We start from the raw sequence: 27,129 nt of genomic DNA, 5'->3' as shown, positions 1-27,129 counted from the left end.
AAGTGTAGAATATGTTGGTGATAACGAGAGTCCACTATTTCACTTGCAGACCCAGTAAATTCAAGTTCAAAAGTCCATGAGAGGAATGCTTTTGCTGATCATTTTAATGAATACAAATCAGAGTGAGTGCATTCACTTCCTCATACCTTGCCCAGATGTGTCTGCTGTTTGAGCCTCTCTAGTAGTTGTGTGTTGTGCTGTTGTTGGAGGAAATGTGCGTGAAGGGTCCGGGGGTTCTGAGGGAGGGGCTCCGAGCGTGTTCTGCTCAGGGGTTTGTGGGGGTGAGAGCCTCCTGGAGACAGGTGGTCTAACTGAGGAGCAAACTGCAGTGGGACGGAGTCGAGGCCTGGAACTGGTGAGAGACAGAGAGATAGAGGGGCAGAAGAAAATAGTTAACATGAGAAGAAACAGACAAACTTCTCAAACACACGATTGTTACTGAAGTGTCAACTTTGACCCTACTGGCTTCAAAACAATTTTAATTTTAATTCTTTGACCTTGTAACAGATAAGAATGTTAATGTCCTTTACTGCATTTTTTAAAACATACTACTTTGTCAAAATGTGTATGTGACCACCATTGAGGTTTACTTGCAAAAAAGAAGAAAATATGATTATTCAAAATGTAACCACTGGGTGGTACTCTAACATTTCAGACTGAAATTAAAAGACCTACATAAAACCACTGCTTCCCCAATGGCTTCAAATTAATACATGTATTTGTGTCCATACAAGGCTGCGTGATTATGTATTGAATGTGTGAGTTAAGAGCTTTGTGTATTTGTTCATGTGCATACAATCCTAGACTGAAATGTTAAAATAAAATGACTAATTCCTTATCAGCATTTCAACATCTCTAATTGTGGCACTTTTGTCCTCACATATGTGCACATTGTCCTGAGTGCGTATATGTATGTACATGTTTATGTATGTGCGTGTGTCTCACCAGTGAGTAGTGGAGTGTGTACCAGTCCAGAAGGCTCCAGGATGATAACAGGAAGGTGAGGGTTCAGCTGCCCAGCCTGATCCTCTCTGCTCAGAGGGAGGAAGACCGGTGAGCCCCCGGCTGTAACCATGGGCACCTGGCCAACCTTCAGAGAGGACAGCTCTCCATCAGCCTGCACAATGATAGTGAAACAGCCTTATAGTTACTGTGCAGCCAACATGCCATCTGAACTTTTATCACAGCTAAATTTAAAAGTTGTTCTTGCAGTTCAGTGCTTACCCTGGCGTTGGCCGGTAGCCCCAGCGTGATGGTGGGCAAAGTGGAGGGACTCTGGATGGTGAAATTAGCTAGAGTGCCATCTCTGAGCAGCAGCTTCTGTGCCTGGAAATGCCAAAACATTATTAAACATTATCTAGAAATAACATATAATATTACTCATAACATAACATATAAACATTCATATTAAAATCTGAATTTAATTGTGTTAATAACAACACATCTTTCAAACCTGGACTCATAAAAACAGCTGTTTTTGCCATTACAACACAAGAGAGATAAGAGAAATCCCATTTAACATTTAAGACCAGACTTGGTTATGTATCCCATGATTAAAACCTCTCCCTGATCTCTGCTTTGCTACAGATACACACATTTTCTCTGCTAAATGTTTAGTTTTTACAAATTGTAAAATCTACAATTTAAATAAAAGAATCGACAGTGATCTAAGATAATGTAATCTACTTAAAGCTGAGCTGTTGTGACATTGGGGAATCATGAGTCAGACATCCACAGCAGGTGTGACAGAGGTTCCTTTGTTCTGACTTTCAGTGATTAAATGAATTATGTATAAACAGCTGACACACACTCAGTGCCCCCATGCTCTTGTGTTGTTGTCTTAAACATGTCATTACTCGGCGTCTTAGCACAGTTCATGTACATGAAACAACAACTCATCTTAACAAACCATGTGCTTACTTATTTAAAATGCTTGTGTTTTTCCATCTTTAAGACAAAACAGCCTTACTGGATGGGCAAGAAGAAAGTATCTACCATCTTCAGGCTTTTGTCTTTTTATCAATCTAAATGTTTCCATTCCTCTATCCAACTTCATTTAAACATCAAGCTTTTTTTTTTTTAAACTATTTAGCATTTTTCTATTTTTCTATCAAATGAGATACACAAGATTTGGTGTAAAAAAAACATGTTTTATCTTAAGGTGAGATTGTTTTAGTCAGTTTTAATTCATAAAATATTCTGAAAGGGCTCAACAACAAAATACATACATTGCTCATCTATGTGTGATTGTATGTGTGTTTGCTAACCTCATGTGAGAGGCCACCTGCAGATGGCAGCAGCCCATTCTCACTGGGCAGACTGTCATTAGGGGAACTACAGCCAGAGACTGGAGTACTACTGCTGCTGGGGGACGAGTCTGGTGAGACAGACAGAGACAGAGAGAGAGAGAGAGGGAGAGAGGGAGAGAGGGAGAGAGGGAGAGAGCTAGTTTAGTAAATGATAATGCATCTTGATAATATTTTTATTACATTACATTTTTTTACATCACAGAATTGTGTTTTTAAAATAATTTTGACATTGATATTATCTCATCAAATAACAATAAGGCATTATCGCTGCTGTTCATTTTCTTGAATTTTTGTCTGTGTGTGTGTGTGCATGTGTGTGTGCGTGTTTGGTTACCCAGTGTGTCAGGTACTCGGTGTTTGATTGTGGGCGGGGCACTCTCTTTGCGGGTGAGCGGGCTCTTGCGAGTGTTTAGATGTTTCTTCAGTTTGTGTTTCACCTTCAGATTGGGCTCGGACGCTGACAAATTAAAGCAACATGAGGAAGGTTACCTAATGTGATTATGTGCAAATATTTTACTACATTGATACATTTGAGATGGTCATAAGACAGCAATTTAACTCATTTCCTGTTCATGAAATCTTCACTATTTACCAAACACTAGAAGTGAAGAAGGTCAAAAGATCAAGAATTGGGTAATAGGCTACTGTACGTGTGATTGCCAATATGCAATGACTGGTGGTAAATCAGCAAAAAAACAAAATGGTGTACAAAAAGATTTCAGAAGGATTAAAGTGGGTATGAAAGATACAGGCAACCATGATAAATAGGAGTTTAAAGGTTAAATACAATACTAGCTGTGATTATGAAAGGAAAATTAATACATTCATTGACAATTCATTCACTTTCACTGCCTCTTAAATTAATTTAATTAAATTAAACAGAATTTTGTTTATCAAGCCTTTTGAGTTGAAGGATTTGAATACTTCAGTCGCTGGCTCTGGACAAAGTCAAAGTTTTAAGGGTTGATGTCAGATGTTTTACCTGCCCTGCGTAGTGGCGTCCCCTCTGAGCCCTCAGAAGAAGGCTGTGATGGAGACGAGACCAGATTCTGGGAGGAAACACTGGGGTCTGGGCCCAGCTTTCTGGGAAAACATAACAAACAAATACAAAGAGACACAAAACCATGAGGGTAAACAATCATTCCACATATGGTAGAGGTTCATTCAAAATTCTCATTTTAGAGCTGAAAAAGTATTAAGTTATTTCAATATTTACTGGTATACTGTATAGTACATTCAAACATACGCTCATGTTGCCTATCTTGTGTTTCGATATTTTCCTTTTTGCTCTGTTTGTGTGTGTATGTATGCGTTTTGTGTCACCTGTATGCTACAGGTGTCGCAGTCAGAGTGTTGGAGCTTGTCCTTTCCAGCGCTGCCTGTTTTTGCTTCTTCAGGATCACCTCCTGAAGTTTCTGTTTCACCAGGGAACTGGCCACCGCACCTGTCAATCAATCACACAAACAACCCATCAAAAACATAGAAAAGCAAGGAAAGGCCAGGCCGAGAGGACAGTGGGTTAGTGTGCACAACCAACCTTGCATATTTGTGCAAGTCATAATTATTGACTAATAGTAAAATCTATGACAAAGACAACTGGAACAATACTGTGAGGAGTTTTAGAAAATGCATGTATGCATGGTTAAGAGGAAGCATGCATGTGTGTGTGATGCATTGGTAAGGTCACTCGCTTTGTCTGTGACTATGTTCTCTACTATTTGCGTGTATGAGTGTGTGTGTCTGTAAATGTGTGCACACAGAGGTGACAGGAGGTGCTAGGAGTGCTCAAGTCAATATTGACCCAGTGACCTGTGCCCAGACTCAAAGCTATATTTAACTCCACTGTTGTAGCTCCACTTGTCAGGTTATATTTAGCTCCCATTTCAAAGCAAACAGCTCTAAAAGCGGAATAACACAGTTCAATAAAGAGGAATGATCTCACTCTGCTCATGATTAGCACTGTGGGTCTTCAATTGTAAACTGAAACTTGTAGTAAGAGGGTAGTGTCATTGAAGTTATATATATATATATATATATATATATATATATATATATATATATATATACACATATATATATATATATGTATGTATGTGTGTGTGTGTGTGGGACTCACTCTGTTGACTCTTGTCTTTGTGTTTTAGCTGCTGCAATTCCTGCTGTTTCTCATGGTGCTCCTGTTCCCGCCTCCTCTGCTCCATATTAAACTAGACACACGAACATATAAAAAACAAGAAAGAAAAATCATGTACAGTTTTTTTCAGGAAGCTAGCTGAAGTGTTTTTTTTCAGACAGTGAATACTGAATTTAATCTTTCAAAAGGAGGATTATCAATACTGTAAGTTTTATATTCCCTACCCGGATGTGCTGGTGCAGTTGTTGTTGGGAGAAGGAGGTGCGGGGCTGAGGGGAGAATGGGCTGAGGAGTAACGGCGGGTGCAACGGGGTGAGGAGCGCCGTGTCTGAACCAGGGCGCATACCCCGTTCTCCCACCCTGAGGTCCATGGGAAACAAGGCTGCACACGACACCGGCACTGCCACCGAGGAATCTGGGAGACAAGGGTTGGGAGAGGAGAGAGGCGTCAATTCATCCCCACTAAGATCACTTGGTTTACACAATACTCTGTGGGAAACCCTACCTGGGAGACAGTAAGCTCATGTAAACAGAAGCAAATGTGACCAGTGTTTGGAGAAAACATAAAAAATATACACCAGAATTATGGTCCGCATTTGCAAAAGTCATAGCAGAACGTTAACTCCATCTTTAAACATTTTGAGAGAACTGACTTTATATAAACAAAGCTAAAAAAACTAACTAAAATATTGTTGTGGTATGGCTGTAGAAACACTTAAATGAGATGAAGTGAAATGTCTGACATGGTAGACTTACTGTATGTTCCAGTAGAGGATACTGTCACACAGTAAACTTTACTGAAACACTTCACTGTGCAAACTGCCCTACCCTAAACACCCTCTACATTATAATAACCTTCAATTATAGTTTTAGAATCAGTTGCAGAGAGCAAACACTTAGCTTTAGGCTTTTTTCAGGTAGCAATCACTACTAACCTAGAAAATGTATTATATTTAGCAAGATATATATATCTTTTTTTAGCAACACAATATGCAACTAGGCCCCTCCGGGCACTGCTATGTTAGCTATGAACAGTATGTCCTTGTTAAGCTAACCTTTGTTCCAGTAGCCTCTGACAGAAAATACATTTTCTTATATTAGTCTTTTTACAAAACTGAAACATGTTAGTGGGGTTTCTGTCCATATTCTAAGAAAAATCCCTATATACACCTCATCTTTAAAAACACGTATCATTGTGTTAGCATTCAGCATCAACATATGAGTCCAGCTGTTGATACACAACCAGAGCCTATAGCAGGAACTGTAACATAGTTGGAAAAAGGCTAACAAAGTATTCAGTCTTTTGTTGAAAGTTGAAAGAAATGATCAGGTGTTGAAAGTTTATTAGCCAATACAATAGTATATACCAATTTAGATTAGGTAGGAAAACCACAGTATAATTTTGGGGCTTAGAATGATGAGAGAAGATAATGGTTGCTGATGACCTATGCATAGCTAATCATTTGATATTATCTAAACACAAAATCACTTAGCTGTAATACTCAGAACACTACCAGTCCAAAGCTAGAAACAGTGCAGACATGAATCACCTTAAAACCGCCATGGTTAATATCTGTTATATTTTATCTGCCTATGTTGCGTGTATGACAAGCCCTCAGCACACACTCTTTGCATCTCTTAGAATTTGATAAGTGGTCTATCCCACACATGAAAGGCGTGACTGGAAGTCCCAACTTGCTGTGAAAAATGTGGTTCGGTAAAAAGGATGAATCAGGCTCTCCCTTCCTACTGCAACCACCCCGTTAAGGTACCCAGTGCAGGACACTCAACCCCAAACTGCACCAGCCGATATGATTAAAACACTGACAACTGATCAACAAAGTGTTGTTATATCTACTTTATATGTCTCTCTCTCTGTTAATATAGAATAACAAACACAATAACAAACTCATACGTTCTCTCTGTCTGTTTTCTTTGTGTGTTACACATAAACTCACACTATCTCACTCTGTCTGTCTGTATGTCTGGCTGGCTTTTACACATACACACACATTTCCATGATCTTTGCATGCTGTTGGGGCTATTTGCATTGCATGGCTGACTCAATGGGAAAGATTGCCTCATCCGACGCTAAAAACAGGATCCAGGAAGGGAACAGCTTGGGAAAAGGCTGGGGGTAGTTTCTGTCTATGACACACACACACACACACACACACACACACATACCCCCACATGCACAAAGAAATGCACTCTGATTCACACACAAACACAGGAACACATTTGTAAACACATACAGACATTCACTTGTGTCCATGTTCATGTGTGTTCACAGTCACATTAACATGCACACATGTGGATAATACTGCATGTATATCTATCTCTTTGTGCAATTAAATAAACTCTCACACACACAAACCCTCATGAACAAACATTCAGAAGACATGAACACACAAATACAGCAAAGACATTTACACATATTCACATGTGACACACTTATCCATAGCTGCACATGTAAGACAGGCTTGAGCAAACACCTATTGCACAAACCTGCCTTGATGCTTAAACCAAAACTTTAAACACACACAAACACACACACACACACACACACAGCAAGCCTTGAAATAACTTGGTGTGACATCATCTTGGTGCTGCTGCGCCTGGTGCTCAGATGTCAAGCTGCAGTATGTGAAGTAAGGCTAAATGTCACTCATAGAGAAGGATGGCCTGATGCCAACAGCAGCACTGGAAATGGGTGAAAGGGAATAGAATAGAACTGAATAAGACGGATATGTTATTGGTGTTGTTTCTACAAGCAAATGTGTGCACACACAGTGAGCTTGAGTTACTGTAGTTTCATTAGCATCACTGTTTGGGTTAATGTGACATAGCAGCGTGTGTACGTGAGGGTGTGCTGCAGTGTCAGTACTCCTCCATATTAGGAGGTACGAATGCAGAGAGACTGTCTGAATGCCGACCATGGCTGGAATAACAGAAATCCCTTGGCAAACACACACACACACACACACACACACACACACACACACACACACACACACAGAACCATGCTCACATATTCTCTGTAATGACAGCAATGAATAACAAGGCCTTTATTCTGAGGAAAAGGAGAGGAGAACATGCTTATACATGGAAACAAAGACTGCTACAGTGCACACACACACACACAAACACACACACACAATGTTGGGAACACCAGTGTCTCTCTCGTTCCCTGCCTCCCATGGGTTATAAATAGCAAAATACACACTGGTCCAACATTTACCTGCACGGGGCCTTTTGTTTCTACAGGGAAAACCACACACACACGGACGCACACATAGAGTAACCCAGTGAAGTCACCATCAGTTTCCAGTTGTAAGTAGGGTGAACATAAAAAAAAATCTTTGCGGAATTGCAAAATGCTGCAAAACATTCTTCAGTTGATAAAGAAATAATACATATAAAAGACTGGATCACTTGGTAATGGAAATCACTTAACCATTGATGAATGTGCCAGTTGGCTTTTATTGACTCTTCTCTCTCTAACTCTGTGTCCAGGGACCACTTAAACAGCAACAATTCCCCATTTAGTTCACACCTCTAAAGAGGAGGCTATATGGCTGGTTCTCAATATGTAAAGCAGGTAAACATGGCTGGGAGGGTTAATTATTGACTCAACACCTGGAAAGGCATTATGGAAAGCACCCATATTCTATTTTATTTCCCTTGGTTTTTATAAATATATGATTAAGGACATTTTAAGCTCTGGTCACTGCAGGACAATGATGATCCATGTCACAACTGTGGATTGTTGTAGAGAAATTTGATTTTGCTTTTCAAAGATTGACTTTTTAAAACAGCTTTAGATCAACACCAGTAACTACATTCTGGCTTCATTGCATAGAAGTTTGCTAGAGTTTCCTCAAATTATTCAGTGTGTAGTGTAGTGACACTTTGGCAGTACATGAAACTGGGTCCTTCAGGTGAGGAATAATCTTTTTAAAGGTGCAATATGTAGAATTTAGTGCCATTTGGGGGAACAAACTTGGCAGAAATAATACTCATCATTATGTTTTCAAAAGTGTATAATCACCTGAAAATAAGAATTGTTGTGTTTTCGTCAACTTAGAATGAGCCCATAGGGAGCAGGTCTTCTTCCACTGAGCCCACCATGTTGCACCACCATGTTCCTACAGTAGCCCGGAATGGAAAAAACAAACTCTAGAGAGGGATTTTCACATTTTTCACATGTTTCGCAGCCACCGTAGGTTCTCCTACACGCTTCGAAGGTGAGGGGTGGGGGGGGATTCAGTTTGTTGCAATTTGCAACCTCACTGCTAGATGCCACTAAATCCTACACACTGCACCTTTAACTACTTGGCCACCATATTGCCCAGCGAGTGAATACATGATGTTCTTCAGTAACTGATAATAACACAGTCTCCATGTAGCCAACATGACTGTAAGTCTAGAAACTGTGCAGTGGTTTAGTCTCTGAACCTTTGCAACCACATTTATTCTCTCCACAGCCTTTCTCTCCTGGGTGCCTCCAGTAATATGAGGCTCTAATGTTTGTAGTTCTCTTAAAGAGTGATATTATATTACAGTTCACTACATCTGCGAGTCTTACTCGGAGAGGAAAATAAATGTAGACTCTGTGATTGTGATTCTGTGTCGATTTCACTGAAATAGTAGTTTTACTGTGTCAATAGAGCAGGGAAGGCATGTAACAGAATAATCTAACATCTAAGCAACAAGTCCATGTTAGAGCATGAGCTAGTATGATGCGTTTGCATTGAGAAAGCCAACAACTGTCAGGAAAGTCAAAAAACAAAAACATAAAATTCAAGATCTACACAGTTCAGATGGAGTAGTTTCTTTTAGTAGTAGTAGTTTCTCAACAGCCTGGACAAGCATTATTTTTGGATTTTCATAGACTGTATTTAAAGCTGATAGATTTTTGGTGGGAGTGAGTCAGGACATGTACAGCCATGTCCTGACTCACTCCCAAAAATTCCCAAAAATTGTGGGAAAAAATTGTGGGAAATGTGGTTTCTGCTATAAAAAAAACACCACCTCTTATAACTGTCAGCATCATCACAGGTATACATAGAGACTACCGACTGTCAGCCATGTTCATATTTGTTTATTTTAGCCTAACTCTTCATCTGAAAACAGTATATTGGTCTTTTAAGGTGTCCTTAACATTATAATTTTTTATTATTTTAAAATGATATCATTCATATAATATCAGCATTATATCAAGTCCATTTTGATCATAGTTATGGTCAGCAATTTTCAGCAATAGTCATTCAATGTCTTTTTATAGAGATATACTGTACTGTAGAGGGATTAAAGCCATAAAAAAAAACTAACTGAATTTTTTTTCAAGCCATATTCCCCATTGAAATTTGTAAAACATGTTACAGGTTACAGTACTTGATGCCTGCTAAACAAATAACACAATACGTAAAATTATGAGATTTCAGCAGCACTCCACACATAACCATTGCTGCTGTTCTCTAATGCAGCCATCAAGTTTAAATACTCAACCAATAGTGTTTTAAGATGCTATTTCTATACAGTTCTATACAGTTTTTCTATTTCAAGTTTTCTTTTTTGTCATTTCCATGCCATTTTCAATCTAAAAAAACAACATCAAGTAAACAGCACCAGCATTAAAGAACAATAAGTCCAATTAAAAAAAAAGAAGTCTCTAAAGTGCTTTCCATTTTTTCTGCTTTTTGGCAGTGAAACCATATGCCTGAAGCTCAGCTACACCTGATACCCATTTGAGGGTAAAAATAGAGGGAAGGCTAATTTTCAAGACATGAAACAATGATACTATTCTGTAGGCCCTACTAAACTTTGCATTTTGGGATGGAAAGCCAAAGCATGGCTACACAAGAGGTAGGACTGTTATCAGAGGATGGGCTGTTACCACAGAGGCTGTTACACGTAGCCTATAAAGTTGTCTGCAGCTGTTTCAATCACCGTGACAACAGGTAGGCTAAATGTGGACTTTGAATAGGCTACATGGTTTGTTGGCTAGGTTACAACAATCAATGGCACATTGCTTTAAGTAGCCTACAAACCTGTTCTATTAATGAGGATGTGTCTCAAAGTTTGACACAATGGCTCTTGATCGTTTAACAAAAAAATGCATAGCTAATTAGTTAGCGAACTCTGCAGCTCTCACTGTTTTCTTTTTACACCAGTGAAGTCCACAAATGAGAAATAGAATGAATGGGAAGTTTTCTCTCTTTTTTTTTTTCTCCTAAGATCTACACTGATCTCATAAATGGCCTCTTTGGATTCCAAATGTCAGAAATCTGTCATAGCGACTGAGAACTTTGATCCCTAGATATATAGAGTTTTCATTACTACTGGCGGAGTCTGCCTATTCCAGGAGTCAAATTGCATTACCATGAAAAAGGGATGAGCATGAACTGAATCATTGAGTAATATATAGTTGTTTCTTCTTTACTAAAATAAAGCCTACAGTTTAAAAGGGTGAAGCGCAGACAGATACAAAAGTTGTTCTTCTTTTGTTGTACTTCTGACAGAGTAGCTGCTCAAGACATGTTTGCTCACCCTGAAAGTCATGACAGGTGTAATTTCAGATGGAACCGATGGACCTGTTTTATGAAAACACACTTCTCATTACCAGCTGTGACCACAGGTGTCAAATTTAAAGCACTATAACTTTTAATCATCTGACACAAAAATATTTTTTAGTTGCATTTAGTGACGGAGCAGGCTAAATTGTGCACAGTAAATGAACTCATCGTGAAACAAAGCACACTAAAAATAAACTGTTAAGTTTACTTTGTGTGTGTGTGTGTGTGTGTGTGTGTGTGTATGGGAGTGTCAATGTGTTATGGAAATCACCAACGACGCAGAGTGATACAGCCTGTCTGGTTGTGGGGACCGTTGAGAATGTGCTGATTTATCTGAAAGATTAGGTAGATTAGCTTCATGTTCTCTGAGCAGAGAAACTGAAGTTCTTTGTGCATGCGTGTGTGCGTGTGTGTGTACATGTGTGTGACTGAGAGAGAGAGAAAGAGAGAGAGAGAGAGAGAGCAAGCAAGGGAGAGAGAGAGAGCAAGAGAGAGAGCTAGAGAGAGAGAAAGAGAGAGAGAGAGAGCAAGCAAGGGAGAGCGAGCGAGCAAGAGCGAGAGCTAGAGAGAGAGAGAAAGAGCATTTTGATAATCCCTTAGTCCTTGCTACAGTTTCCTCTCCTTTCTATTTTCTTTTATTTTGAACTTCTGTTCTACTTACTTAGTACTACTTAGTCAGGACTGGTTCTACAGGTAAAACCAGGATGTCTCTCTTTCTCTCTCTCTCTCTCTCTCTCTCTCTCTGTGTCTTCCTCTTTCTCTTGCTCCCTCCATACCCTCGCATGGAGTGGACAGATGTTGACAGAGTGAAAGAGAAAAAAGGCACACAGCGTGAGACAACGGGGGCAATAAAAACAGAAAAACAGAAAGATGAAAGAAAGAAAAAAAAAACGAGGAAAAAGTACACCCGACTAAAAAAAAAAAGGAGAAGGAACTCAAAGGACAAGAAAGGCGAGTTGGTCAGCAATCTTTAACAACCTGTAGATAAGTGTAGTCACTCTCTGCACACTGGAGGAGTGTTGACAGCCAGTATAGTGTCACTACACATAGACACTCTGTACAAAGTCATCAACCAACTGAGCAGACGCCACCACTTTGTATCTTGTCACACGTCCAAATATAGCTACAACGCCTTCTTCTGTTTTGACTGTACTGTGTGCGTGAGTGTATCTAAGTCATTTAACACCTTTTAGTGGCACCAGCTACTTTCAGTAGACAAAGATGTCATTACCTCAGTGTATTTGTCACTCTGCTGAAAGTTAAAAAAAGGACACTGATGCAAATTCAAGACTTTAACAATGGGGGGAAAGTCATATGCAGAGTGATTAGATGTTTTAAGAAAGGAAAATCAGAGATGCAAGTCAGAGAGGGAGAGCAAATGAAAAAAGTGAGACAGAACAGAAAATAAAGAAGGAAAAGGAGGGAATACGGTCTAATAGAGGAGAGGTCAGAGCAAAAGGACTGACAGGACAACCTGACACTGCTGACAAAGTCAACCGTTCTCCTCTTGACTCCAAGAGGAGTCCATCACTCCCTTCATCCCCGTCTCCACAAGCTTGGAGAGGCATGCATCTGTCTTATTATGATCTCTCTCTCTGTGTGTGTGTGTGTGTGTGCGTGGTGGTGGTGGTGGAGGGTGATATTTGATTTGTGTGTGCGCATGAGTATTCGTTCCAAAAGACTTACTGATCCAAGTGTACACCATGCCTTTCCAGCTTTATGCCAAAGAAGACAGTTCCCATTTCATCTAAAGCAAACAAACGCAGGGTCAAAGCCGCAGGTTCAAGTCTGGCTTTTCTTAAGCAAATGGAGACGCCTGATAATATGTACAGAAAAACTAAAAACTAAATAACATACTACACCAGGATTTATGGGGCTGAATATGAAATGGTCAGTTCTTGGGGTCACTTCTCCACGTAACTTAAAAATGGTTTTAGCAATTAAGGAAAGCTTCCCTTGTCTGATCAAATATTACTGCGGTAAACCAGAGTAATGATACTGAGGTATTGTATTATATTATATTTGTCACTCACATTGTGTCAACTGAAGAAAATTCTCTTAGAAATATATTTGAAAACAAGCTGTTTTGAATCAGATGTTTGATTTTCATGATGAATGACTGATTTTTATGAAGTCTTTGTTTTGTTAGACAGACCCACTCATTGTCTTCAAATTGCTTGTTTTGTCCAACCAAAAGTCCAAAAACCACAATTATTATATTAACCAAACAAAGCTGATCCTTCCATTTGAGAGGTTGAAACCAACAAACGTTTGGCATTTTTGCTTGATAAATGACTCACAAAACTGATTATCAAAAATGCGGATGACTAATGGTGTTTGCCTAATCAATTAAATCCCCTAAGAGTTTCAGCATTAATTATTAGCCTACTGGCAGAAATTCATGGGACTGTTGGACAGAATTGTATATTGTCAAGAACTTACTATTACTCATTTCCTGATTTAGAAAAGCAAAACATGAACTTTATGCTGAAAGTGCATTTTAAACCTTCCGCTATACAGTTGACTAAACCACTGCCTCCATTTATAAGGTCAGGAGGTACAGAGAGATTTCTCTAGAAAACATCAAACAGATAAGTTACTGAAAGGTTCACTTTGAAGAGGATTACAGATGTGGCTTTTTCAGGACATTTAAATCACTGCTAAGAACATGATTTTGAACATGATTAAGAACAACATTTGTCTATGAATTAGATGCACATCATATTATCATTTTTAGATATACAGCCGCTTTCCCAGAAGACCAAACCTGTGGGATGCTAAACAAACCCAAAATAGCAACAATCCCAAAACAGACAGTTACTTAACAATAACAGACAGGCCAAAGTCAGTGACCTCCTGCAGCTGCTCCCACAGTGGATGTTCTCATTCACATTAAGGCCAATTCAAGTCATCGTCAGTGTAGAAATCACAGACGAACAGTGTGTAAGAGGATAAGACAATTAGAGTTGTAAGCATGTATTTGTACATCTGTATTTGTGTATGCTAGAGACAGAGAGGATTCGGAGTGTGCGTGTGCTTGTGTGTGTATGTGACAGTAACAGAGGAAGGTTGATGTATAATGCAGCATGGGTCCAGTTTCCTAAGTCCGCACTGAGTTTCCATAAACATCCAGGGCCGCTGTCTGTTAGATCAGCAAGCTTACACACACATAAATACACATACACACAGAGTTGCTACTGTTAAAACGGCGTAAAAAGGTGTAGTGGTAATAGCGGCACAGGAAAAGGATCACAGAATGAGTGCGACACACAGAGACGATTTAATTAACACTAGGAAGAAAATCCCTCTCTGTGTGTTTTTCTCTGCATCTCCCCCCGCACCCCCCTCTCTTCCCCGGCCCCCTCTCATATCCATACTGGGCAGATGAGGCTTGATCATCAGTTTGTCACACTCACAAACACACACGACAGCGCACCACAGCAGGCTTCCAGTGCACAGTCTTGTCCAAGGAGTTTAATACAACAGGTTTCACCTCATATTCACAGTATATACGTAAATGTCCAAAGACAAACAACTGCACACGTACGCACAGACACATGAACTAAACAATAAAGTCAAAGGCACATACCCTTGTTTGTCTTGTAAATATCCGGCTATGTGAAAACCCCAGTAGCACTTCTGCCTCGGCCAGCTCACAGCAGGATCTATAATTAGACAGAGAGCTCCACTCCCCTCCAGTCATCTTTTACTGTCGGCCACATCCTCTTTTCTTTAACTCCTTCTTTTTCTTCTCCCTCCCTCTCTCTCTCTATCTCTGTCTCTATTTGTTGCTGCTGTACGACACCAAACTGTTGACTTATTCATTTCAATCACACAGTAGTAGCACCTTGCCTTGGAGCAAACGACTATTTACAGACTCTAAACAGAATAGACTTTTTAAAGAACTTTACTCATTTTAAACGCTGCCTATAATAAATTTAAGACGAAGTGAAATTGAGAGACAAGGTAGACAAAACAAGAAGGTATGCAGACTAAGGAGAAACAAAGCAAGAAATTAATGAGCTGATGAAACATTAGACCTCTAATAACTCTACAGAAATTCTTACTTATAATTGAAGACTTTTTAAGGACGCTGTTGCACAGCAACAACATTTATACTTCTCTAACACTGCAAATTATTTAAGTGTCACACTTTGGCCAGTGATGAACCATCAGCTCTTGCCACTACAGAATCTTTACCCGCCATCCCATAAACAACAGGGATTGTAACCGTGGTAATGGGGGCAGTCGAGCCGGCAGGAAGTCGAGTCTATAAAAACACAACAATGAGAGAACCAGGGTGGCTTCCTGTTTAAGAGCTGAGTTTAGACTCCCATTTCCTCCCCTCTCCTCCCCCTGCTGTTGTTGTGACGCTGCTGCCACAGTGCCCTTGAGCCCTATGGCAGTAAATATTTCCTCACTGTAATACATGCTCGCACGGTAAACACTAAAGCAACCAGTTCCAGTGAATTCCCCCCTACTCACACATACTCACATGCACACACTCCCAAATCAGTGTTCCTGTGTTCCTGTTCCTCTCAATGTGTGGTTTTAGTGAAAAGCCGAAGGCTTTGACATCGATTAACAACTCAGATTAATGACTAACAGTGGCCCTGAAGGCAACACACTAATTTATTCAACACACACTCACTTACAAACACAGCCATTACAGGAACATGGAAAACTACTAAGTAAACTATTGACAGTCAAGTTAAATTGTGTTTTATCTATTTCAATTGCTTGTGGGTTTATGCTATAATAAAACTGAAAGTATGACTTTGAGAAACTTGGAGGAACTTAAAATGTAGCTTATATGTTTAGTTCAGTTACAATCACTGCCTAATAACCCATAGAAGAGAAACTATTTCCCTCATTTCAGCTCTGCTACACATGCTTACTTTAGTTCAGGCAGAGTGTTGTGGTGTTTCTGCAGAGATCACCTGTCAATCAGACTGGTTGCAATACAGTGACATCTGTCTGTTAAACTATAGTGGATGTTGCATCTCATGATAGTACCCAGTTCTTAGCTTATTCGTTCAAAACAATGACCTGTTCCTCTGGAACTGTAAAATTAATCACCTCCTGCCAGCCAAAGCATTTTGGTTGATTAACTTATGTGTATAAGTTTATGAGTACAGAAGTGATATTTACTCATTATTGCTCAAATTGAGTAAAAATGTGGAGGAGGTGAGGTTGTATTCACTTAAAAAAAATCTACAGTTGCTTAATCGGCCTTGTGTAACACAGGATCTCTATGAATAGTCTGGTACTGACAGTTAGGATCACATGCTCCTTACTGTGGGAGCTCTGTCTGTCCCTCTCTGTCTCTCACCGGACCACAATTCTTTTAGAGCAGATATTGATTGATTGAAATAATAATTGTTAATTCTATGCATAATTTAACTCATTTTGTTAAAGGAAAAGCAAAGGTTTCTGTATAAAAATACGGTCGGCTAAGTACTAGAAAAAGTATAATTGTGCTATCAAATGGTATTCATTCAGTCTGTAATCCCCCCCCCCCCCCTCTCTCTCTCTTTCAGTTTAGTAAAGTTTATTTCAATCTGCTTTAAAATGAAAAAAAGTCAAGCCGGAGTATCTAAACGTGGTGAAGTAGATAGAAAATAAATCATTGACATACTTTACCTCTTTTCATTTCTCCTTGTCTGTTTCTCTTATTGCCATTCAGGCTCTGTTTCTCTCTCCACCTCCTGCTCTTACTGCCACAAATCCTCCAAGTCATCTCTCTCCCTCACTCTTTCTATCTCCTATCTCTCTCTTTCCCTCCTTCATCCTGAGGAATCCACAGCTGTCACTCCCATTCAAAACCTCTCGTCTTCCCAAAGCAGCTGGCCAGACTGTGGTTTGTGTTTGTGTGTGTGTGTGTGTGTGTGTGTGTGTGTGTGTGTGTGTGTGTGTGTGTGTTTTCAGGCCTGTCTGCCTACAACTGTCGCCAAACTATTTCTATATTTATGGTGTTGCTCTGTTGGTGAATACTTGAGTGTTCAAGTGTAAATGGCAGTGTGCGTGTGGCTGTCGTCAAGTTGAAGAACTACCAGTGTGTGTGTGTGTGTGTGTGTGTGTTTGCATGTGTATGAGATACAAGGAGAACAAGATGAGAATGACCCTCTTGAGTAAGAAACTTTTGCTGGTGCTCACATCTACAGAGGGTTAAGTGAGGACACCAGAGGCACCTAAATTATCCACGGGTCACTGGCAGATCACTAGCTCCAGGCCTTCATGTGAGACTATTTTGAAGCAAGGATGATTCTATGTTCTCATCATGTGCACAAAAAGTCCACACTCAGATACTCTCACACTCCTAGAACTCATCAATCTTTAATGTTCACTGCATAAATACTTTACTCAGGAAGTGTTCTCTCTGCATTCTTTATGCTTTGATTGCTGATTACCTACATTTCCCAGAATGCCTTTTAACATCTCCCAGAGAGTGGATGTGAACTAGATGCATTCAGGCAAAAGGCTGGATTATGAACTCATGAAGATAGTAGTCCTGATCTTGTTGGATTAAGCAGTTTATTTACATATTTTCTGTTTAAACAAGTAAAACTACTTGATTAATAATTTAGTGATTACTGGAAGATTAACTCCTTATAACCACTACAATCAATTTATTTACACAACATCACCATTTGCTACAACTGAGTTTTTGAAGAAAGTAATTGTAACAGCTGCAATTAAAAAACAAGGCTAAGAGCATACAGGCTATGCTAGCACCTTTGAGAGGATATACTTAAATACAACTTTTCTTTGAGCTAAAAGCTAACACCAGGATGCTAACATGCTCAAAGTGACATTGTTAACATGCTGATGTTTAGCAGGTATAATGTTCACCGTCTTAGTTTAGCATGTTAGCATTCTAACATTTGATAATTAATGCTAAAGGTAAGATATATGAGTGGTTGATGTTGAATGCCATTAGTTTTGTAGCTATTTGGACTTAAACCAAAGCACTGGACAAATTGAAATTTTGACCTGAGCTTAATTCAGTTTGAGATCGGCAAAGTGACTACAAATCATTCTGTGGGGAACATGAACATGAGTTTGTACTGAATTTCATGGCAATCCACCTAATAGTTGTTGAGACATTTCTCTCAAAACCTCATCAGCCTCATGGTGGCACTAGAGAAAAAGGAAAGAGGATCATCAAAATTTTTTGGATTCATCCTTTGGACACCATGAATGTCAAAGTGCCAAAAGTTCAATTCCAGGGCAATTCATCCAATAGCTGGTGAACCAAAGCAGTGGACTGAACGACTCACCCACCCACACTGCCATCTCACACTCACACTACATCTCTACTAGCATAGTGACAAAAAGTCACATCCTCAAAGCTACATGTCTTGTGACTGCAATGCATTCTGGTCTACTGAGGCTATAGTAAGTGGAGCTAGTATTTTTGAATCATCTGAAACAAATCTCACTGCTTAGGGCTGGTACAAATGGTGAATCATGGTGAGACAATCTTACTCTTCTATTTGAAGAGCCCACAATGACATTTAGCATTTTACTGACATTTGATGATTGGGTGTATTTTCCTTTCACAAGAGAGGTGACAAAAAGGACAGTCTCAATGAAGTCTTAATAGATAGTAAGAGCTTTAGTTTAGGGTTTAGGTAAACATCTGGAGAAAATGTACAGTTGATAAATCCGTCATCACTAGCAACAATGTTGCTTTCATAAAATTACAGGTTTCGAAATGGGCTGCTTTTCCTTGTTTTCAAAGAGATTTATGAATGTCATGCAAGCTCCTAAAAGAGGAATCTAGAAGTAAGCTATTACATCCTGCAACTAAAGAGGTGCTTTAGGATTCCACCAGTTCTGCACGCCAACAATACACCCATTTATATAACAACAATAACAACAACTCAGAGACACACAAACATTACAGAAACATTCCATGTGTCCCTGTCACCTCTCGCTTGACTCATATGGTGCAATTTGCCTGAAGCTGGAAACTTTAGATAAACTCCTTCGTTACACGTACACACACCCACACATGGACTGTGAATGCCTCTGTCTGTCAGAGAGGAGGCACCAGGTGTGCTGTCCTGTTTGAGAAATGACAGTAAATCCTCTATCTGCTGCACACAGACAACACATACACAGCTAAGAGTCACATTCACGACCATACTGACATTCTCATCTCTGTTTCCTGTCTTTAACACTTTCTGCTGTATGCTGCTGAACACAATACACTGGCTCTTTGATAGATACACCTTAAAAGCTTTCATCAACTTAAAATACATGTGGGTGGTTAATCCTGGGTGTAGAGGTGAGTAGAAGAGGTGGGTAGTATCTTTGAGCGGTGACAGCTGAACAAACAAAGAAAGAGCACCGTGTCTGATTGACAAGTGATCTATTGGATGGAGTCGAAACTTGCTTTGCATCATCTTTACCATAACACAGGTGAGGAGGAAATGTTTCTCTATGTTGCAAGAAAACGTTCTCGTTGAACTATATAAAAGAAGTGTGAAAATCTTTAAAAATGTACTGGAGAAGTATGAAGCACCTGACAGGAACACGTACAGTGGAAATGACCTTTGGAAAACACCTCCAGCTTCTGCAATACAACTGCTCAGCGGCCAACAGCAGCACTGGTCATAATGGGCAGCTCCCAGTGGAGTATTGGGAAACCCTTCCTCATCCAGAAAATACAAGCGATTTGGTTGAATTGAAAGCCCTCATTCAACCTTTCTGGCTATCTTCTGCTAGCAAACTGGGTTTCGTTTGTCACAGATCTCAATGAATGAACTATTGAATCATTACCGCAGTATAAGCTGCAAAAGAACTAAAAGTGAAGAACTCTGCACAAATCTTCAAAAAAAAGAAAAAAAAAAAGATGATAACAAATTCACTTTAATCTTCACACATCTGTCCAAGATCTCTTTCTCTCCATCACTCTCTCTCTCTCTCTCTCTCACACACACACACTCCTGTGCTCCTTAACATCAAACACATTCTCCACATTTTCCAACACAGATAAAGCCACTCAACACAGCAGCTCGCTCAAAGGGATCTCCCCCTTTATCTTTTATGACACACACACACACACATCACATGGATATCAGTCCACTTTTATCATCACAACCCACAATACACTAACACGGTATACTCACACTTACCTATAAACACATTGCTGGATCGGACAAACAAATGGACATGCCACACAACTCTTGCCCAAGTGTCCATTGTTTAACCTCTTCTCACAAACACTTTGCAACGCTGAAGGGGAAATGATTTCAAATTGACTGAAATGATCTTTCTGCCTATCAGTGGTGAAAACAGTGAGTCATGAAAACAGTGGTGACTTAGTGACTGATACACTGATAGGCTGTGGTAGTGGTGGAGAGATTGGTAGCTACAAAAAAATGCTGCAATCTGCAGTAAAGGCTTTTCTGCTGATAACAGCGACAGTATGTATCTGCTTATCCTGCTGAAGCCTCAGCTTTCCCTGCAGCCACGAGACAATTTGATTTAACTCAACAGAAAAATTACACACAGAATCCAATATTTTACTATTATGTTGTCTACCGGCTAAAGTAAGAGGATAACGACACCAGCAGTAGAGTAAGTCAGGTTTCCAATTCACCTTCAGTTCAGTAAGTTGGAGCAAATACAAAAAGAGCATTTAATTAATGCCATCGACAAACCAGCAAATTGAGCCCTATCAGTGCAGAAAAGGATATTTTTCTTTCAAAGACTCATCAGCACAGAATTACTCTATGAACACTATAAAAGAGAAATGAGTCAATTAGTTTATAAAAAATCAGAGAAAAGTGTTCCAACGGGGAAAGATATTCTGTTGTTTTAAAAAAAGGATTTCAACTGGACATAATGACCTGTTCATACAGAGAGTTTTTATAGTGAATATAACTTTTGACTGAAATGCCAAAGCAACTAACATAGAAAAACAACTTTGGTTCCTGTTGCAAATACAAAATATTAATGAACTGAAGCGTCTGTTTGAAATGGGATTTGCTGACAGGACTCTGACGTCTACCTCTGTCTCTTACTTCGTGTACTTATTTTGATACATCTTTCTCTCCATGTATCTCTCTTTCTACATATATCGCTCTGAACTCTCATCTCATTTTTTTTTTTTTTTAAATCTATGTTCCTTTCTTGGTAAAAGTTAACGGCGCGTTCCGAGAAGGCAGCCTCATGAATATGCACAGTCACACTCGGCTGTCTGCACGGACAACAAAGGAAGAAGACATTAACATTCCTGCACATGCTCTGCACTCTGCACAGGGATGAACACACACACATATACACACACATGCATACAATAGACACACAGGCAAAAAAAGAATCCAGACATGACTACAGTCTTAGACAAACCGGGATACAGTGATAGTGAAGCATGCACACATAGATGGGTTTTTACAAACAACTGAAGATGAGAATATATAATATTTCAATTTCACTTTGTCAACACAGGATTAGTGCGTTACGTTCTTAATCAGCTACATGGGAACGTTAAAAGAGACTGTGACTCTGTGCTGCTATGACTCTGATGAAGAAATCCAGTCTGTACACAAACTACCCCCATCTTCTCCCCACTTTGCTCTCCATCTACACACATACACACACAAAACCCCCTGACATGTGCACACACCCACAGACAGAGACAAACACAGACGTACATTAAATAAACATGCATTGTGTCTCTCTCCTCCTCCACTCCACACTGAGTTGTTGAAATTAGCCTGAAGCTGTAAATTTCACCCGAGACCATTCATCATACACACACACACACACACACACACACACACACACACACACACACACACACACACACACACACACACACTCACAGTCAGATGTTAAGTCAGGGGTCCATCCAGATGAGAGGAGATCTTATTACATCTATGCTAACAATAGGCTATCTGATCTGAGGTCAGTGTCGGTCACCACAGTGATCTGGATTGAATGCGAGCCGTCCATTACTCTCTGCTGCGCTTTAGGTCAGACAATATCGAAATACAGCGACAAGTCTGGTTCGCAAAACTTGTGATTAGGGCTAGACTGATGTATGAGGCCGATACTGGCCTTTTATCAGATATCACACTGTCATATCATGATGAGCAGAACACAGCTTCATGTGTGAAACACAACTTTACATTTAGTTAAATAGACTTTCAATCAGGATTTCAATTGTCTACAGATGTTAAATATAATCTTTTCATTAAGGTGCCCAAGAAATTTCTCATTGATGAATATGTAGGGTTTGGTCAGCATGTCTTTAAGAGCTACTAACATTTGAAGCTTTATTTTAAAGAATGAAAATAATCAAATATCTGATTGAATACTGGCAGAAATTTCCGTATCAATTTTTACAGGCCTGTGTCTTGAGCTCATGCTGTGATCCCAATTAAAAGTCAACTTGCTTTTTTTGATAGAAGCAAATAGTAAAAGACAAATCACTGGAGGCTAAAAAATGATGTTTTAGATCCAAGTCTTCTGGTGTGGAACAGTAGGTGGGACTGAGGTGAAAATGTAATCACCTTCCCCACCCCCTCAAATGCCAAATGCCACAGGAATAAATCCAACTTCAGTAAATTTCAACAGGATTAAGTGTGTCTACGTGTATGTGCTTGAGTGTATTGTGAGAGAGATGTCCTGAGGTGGATTCAGACTGCAGCTGGAGGCCAATAACAGACCGGTTACCCAGCTGACCACAGCAAGCGGCCTTTAGCTCAAAGGTTAATACAACAGGAATTGATTTGACACACTAATAAATGCTGAGGACAATGTTACCTCAGACCACACCACACACACTGTCTCTCTGTCCCTTTGGCACCAAAATATTGTAAATAAGGGCAGAAATATAAGAATACACACACTCACACAATTAACAGACATAAAAAGTAGAACACTGCACACACACAGAGTGCTTTGCGGCCCCTTGGAGAGTATTATATAACGTTACCCCTGACATATCCAGTGATTTTACGCACCTAGAGGCAGCACAATCGAGCCATTTGTTCAGCAGGTCAAAAATAGCCGCCTCCTTCATTACTGTCTACTATTACTACCGTTACTAGCACAACTACTGCGTAGCTTGTGTCTGCAACAGCTTTAAGGGGCCTCACAGCACAAAATGACCATAATATATCAGCAGGGGTTAATAGGGCTGTACAAAATAAGTCAATCAATATTTTGGCCAGATGCTGGGATTTGATGACTTTATACTGTTTTGGAACAAAAGCGCTACACACACTGGACATTCAAGACAGAGCAGAATTTAGTGTTGAATAAATAAGTGTAGCAGTCGTAACAGTCTTATCATTCCGGTATGTTGCTTAGTGATATATTACCTCTTCACTCTATGAACTTAAATGACAAAATGTTAAAGTAAGGTCAGATTACTCGACATATAAAGAAGTGAGGAAGATAAAGAAAAGGGAACATTAAACCAGAGTTAAGGCTTAACAGAAGTTAGGAGGGATAAAGCTTCGTCACTCATTGACTTCCTCTAATTATTGCATTTTGATGTTATCAAAGAGAAAATATTTTCCCATACACTTGTCATTATATATGTATTGACGTGAGGGAACATACTTAACCTAAAGATTTTAAAATATATATCCAAATCTGGTATATTTTGGCATATATTTTCTCCCACTTAGCTGTAATGAAGAGGAGCAAAGCCCTGATCAGCTGACCTGAGTGGTTGGAAAGCAAGCCTGGGAAGAGGAAATGTGATCTCCGCTGCTTTTACAATCATGCCTGTTGTTATCTGTCCCTGAAGTTTCCCCCTACCCTGTTTGATGGACCAGGCAGGACAGAATACAAGACAAATACCAAGAAAGAAAGAAAGAAAAAAAGAGACATGGATAGAGAGACAACGTATGTGTGCACGTTACATGAATAAATGTGTTGAAGTCTTATTTTTCTTTAATACAACTCAATTTGTTTGTGGGTATTATAGGATTGACCTCACTTGTTTCACTATAACACTCTCAAGTGTGGAAGATTTTCTTGAAGACATGAGTAGTCATGGTAATAATGATGACGGTAATAAGATGAACATGTAGTGTGCAACTTGTGTGCATTATCCCGGTACAAAGCAGCACAAGCTTTGTTTAACAATCCTGTGTAGTTAAAAGGGCTGTTTGGGCTTTTAAAATAGTGGTTTTACATGTTATACACATCTGGCTCAGACTGCTGCCACCTTGGACAGTTAACCAGCCAACTTCAGAGACACCTGGCGTCAGGGCATCATGCTGGACAGTGAAAATTGTTTAATGTGAGTTTATATGTGTGTTTGTGTGTGTATGTGTGTGTGTGTGTGTGTGTAAGGAAAAAGAGATTAGACAGAAAGACAAAGGAGAGAGAGCCAGTGTTAGTTGCCCTGCATGGACAACACATATGTAACCAGACCCTGCAGCCATGGCCATGACCTCACCGGGTTTTTCCACAGGCACGTACACACACACACACACACACACACACACACACACACACAAACGCACACAAACACACACACAGGGCACATAGTGGGTCCTTGGTTAGCATACAGTCAACGGAGCCTGGCACAGAAAGAGCCGACTTCCATTCAGAGAGTCATGCATTGTAATCCTACACAGGGTGAACACACAGGCATGCCTCACAGCAGAGAATGCTAATCTAAACTAAAAGGCAGAACACAAAGAAACAGCCGGGTGACTCGTTTCTGATGGGTGGAGCAGTGGACCAAATACATTTTGATCTCAGGTTGAAGAAGAAACCTGAGTGTTTCCCACATGAGTCAGCACTAACCAAGCTGACTTGAGCTGATGTTTTTAAAATCCCTTACATAATGAAAGAAAGCACAATGGAGAGAAACCTGCCATGATGATATCAAACAGTTGTGGTTGTGAATGAAAATTGATGGTTATTGTGAGGAAAGGATTTATAGTCTCACATTCAGCTGAAAGTTTGATTTTTTTTTAAAGCAGGGTGAGATAAGCGTATATGGTTTAGCTAAGGTTCACATCCTGTATCATACCAGTAGTCAATTTTCATTATCTAACCATGACCACATTCAGAAATAAAAATTGGTTGCGATTGAACAGAATTTGTGGGCGATACATTTGGGTAATTCCAGATGTTTGTTTCATTTGTGTCAGGACTTCTCTAAGAACAAGTGTCAGGACTTTCAAATAAGCAAATAACTCCACTACTGAGGTGAAATGACGCAAGCATGGAAGTGAATTAAAAAAAAGAAGTGAAACAAATCCCACCGATGTATGGTGGTACCTCTGGCATTTACTGCAAGACTATTTTTGCAGCGTTACAATCAGCCAAAGCCAACAAAACACAGGATGTCTCCCATGTTAAATTTAACTTTCTCATATTTTTGTAGGACTTTTTGACACATAATAAACTACACTTTTACATGACCTGCAGCAAACCAGATTTCAAACCCACACATGAAAAACACAGCGGGCCGAGTACTTCTTTCCAACTAGGCTAACACCTGTTCTGTACTTTACTGTAGAATCAAACAGCTTAGATCATTCTGCATGCTGGAAAAACTGCTGTCACCACGAGGAGTGCGGAGCCTGTGTGTAATGGTGTGTGTACGCTGTAAAAAAAACACTGTAAAAAAGGACAACATGTAGTCCTGAGGGGGTTTACTGTAGACTGGCAGCATTTTTCCACATCAATGCTGACAGCTGTGGCCCAACTTTAAAAGGTTCAAGTAAGATATTACCAACCCACAACACAACTACTTATTAAGTTACGGTTGTTCTTTGGTAGATTTTCTTCAGAGGTTAAATGTCCTACCTGCCACTGTATGAAATACGTTGTCCTGTCTGTCTGTCTTTATGACGTCCCCTGAGGTGCTGATTCCATCTGTGAAGACAAACAGAAAACATTTGGTGAAATGAAGCTCACATACAAAGAATAAAACAAGTGAAAAACATTGAAATGGCAATCATCTCAGCTTTGAGCTCAAAGCTGGATCCAAAAAGTATATTCCGATTATTTAAAGTAAAATTAAACTCTTCCTATTGTCAAAATAACAAATAATGCCAATGTCAGAGCACCGTAAACTGTCTCAGAGAAGTTGTTGCAGTTCCCACAGGCAGCCAACAGAGGCAGATAAAAGTCAGAGATGACTTAATGCTTCTTCTAAGCTGACTTGGCCACCTGAAGGGTGCTGCCGGGCACCCACCAGGTGCTCTTGTGATGTCTCATATTTGACCCATATCTGAACAGAAAGACCACAAAACGTGTGCTGGTTGGGCAAGTTGAAATAAAACACTTTCGCACACATGCACACAAACACACACAAGACACACACACACACACACACACACACACACACACACACACACACACACTCAAATGAGACAGATAACTAGAGGTAGAAAAGTAGTCTCTCTCTCTCTCTCTCTCTCTGCGTGTCTGTGCGGTAAACCTGTTGTTGCTGTACTCTGATGCTGGCCAACATCTGGCCTGAAGTAGATGATATTTGAATAATATTTGAGATAAGAAAGTTAAGCAATTACAGGTCTGTGGCCTAAAACTGTTTCAACAAAACTCTCTTCATGAAGACAACAAAAACTATTAATATTTCTACAAGAACAGCAGTTGGAGCGACTTTATCCAACTTTACTACATTTTTTATGGGAAATCCTGTAGGAATATCATATCTATAACCAAAAAGGAAGTAAAAGTCACTTTGCGGTCATTATAGACACGTTTAGATCACTATGAGAACTCCCAAATATACCGAAAAGACAAAATACACTTTCTATATGCGGTATTAGTCAGTATGCTAAGCTCATTAGAGGGGTTATTGTTTTCTGACGCACTTGCTCGCGAGAGCACAAAAGTGAAACGCACAATTAAAAACAGAGCAAACACCTGCGCAGGTCGCCGGCCACCCGTCAATGTACAGTATCTTTCTTCAATGCAAAACTACATTAGAAACAACATCACATTTAACAAGTAAAGGCAATTTAAAGAACTTCCAGCTGTTCCCACATCAGCCTTTGTCACCACCAGTGTTTCCTACCTTACAAGACAGAACCCGTTCACATTTAACAGCCTCTTGAAACAGTCTGAGTCCAAACACTTGAGGATAATCCAG

At 39.7% G+C, this 27,129-nt stretch overlaps 1 protein-coding gene across 3 annotated transcripts in view; it reads right to left on the bottom strand.

The window, feature by feature from the left end:
* Nucleotides 1–27,129, bottom strand: part of hdac7a (histone deacetylase 7a) — a 61,495-nt gene that overhangs the window by 20,715 nt on the left and 13,651 nt on the right. The window contains exons 1-11 of one of the 3 annotated variants that reach the window (XM_067591416.1): nt 27,055–27,129; nt 25,818–25,886; nt 4,668–4,858; nt 4,426–4,516; nt 3,633–3,753; nt 3,292–3,392; nt 2,644–2,766; nt 2,268–2,377; nt 1,225–1,326; nt 946–1,117; nt 147–352 (exon numbers count right to left, since the gene is read on the bottom strand). In XM_067591416.1, the coding sequence (XP_067447517.1) occupies nt 147–352; nt 946–1,117; nt 1,225–1,326; nt 2,268–2,377; nt 2,644–2,766; nt 3,292–3,392; nt 3,633–3,753; nt 4,426–4,516; nt 4,668–4,814 (1,173 nt within the window). In that variant the 5' untranslated portion in view covers nt 4,815–4,858; nt 25,818–25,886; nt 27,055–27,129. Of the gene's footprint in view, nt 1–146; nt 353–945; nt 1,118–1,224; nt 1,327–2,267; nt 2,378–2,643; nt 2,767–3,291; nt 3,393–3,632; nt 3,754–4,425; nt 4,517–4,667; nt 4,859–14,610; nt 14,694–25,817; nt 25,887–27,054 lie in introns of those variants that run through there. The other 2 variants (XM_067591415.1, XM_067591417.1) reach the window with 2 other exon arrangements.

This window comes from Thunnus thynnus, chromosome 6 (genome assembly GCF_963924715.1).
Source record: "Thunnus thynnus chromosome 6, fThuThy2.1, whole genome shotgun sequence".
Lineage (NCBI taxonomy): Eukaryota > Metazoa > Chordata > Actinopteri > Scombriformes > Scombridae > Thunnus > Thunnus thynnus.
The sequence above is the reverse complement of the archived record's forward strand: the minus strand, read 5'-3'. Positions and strand labels throughout refer to the sequence as shown.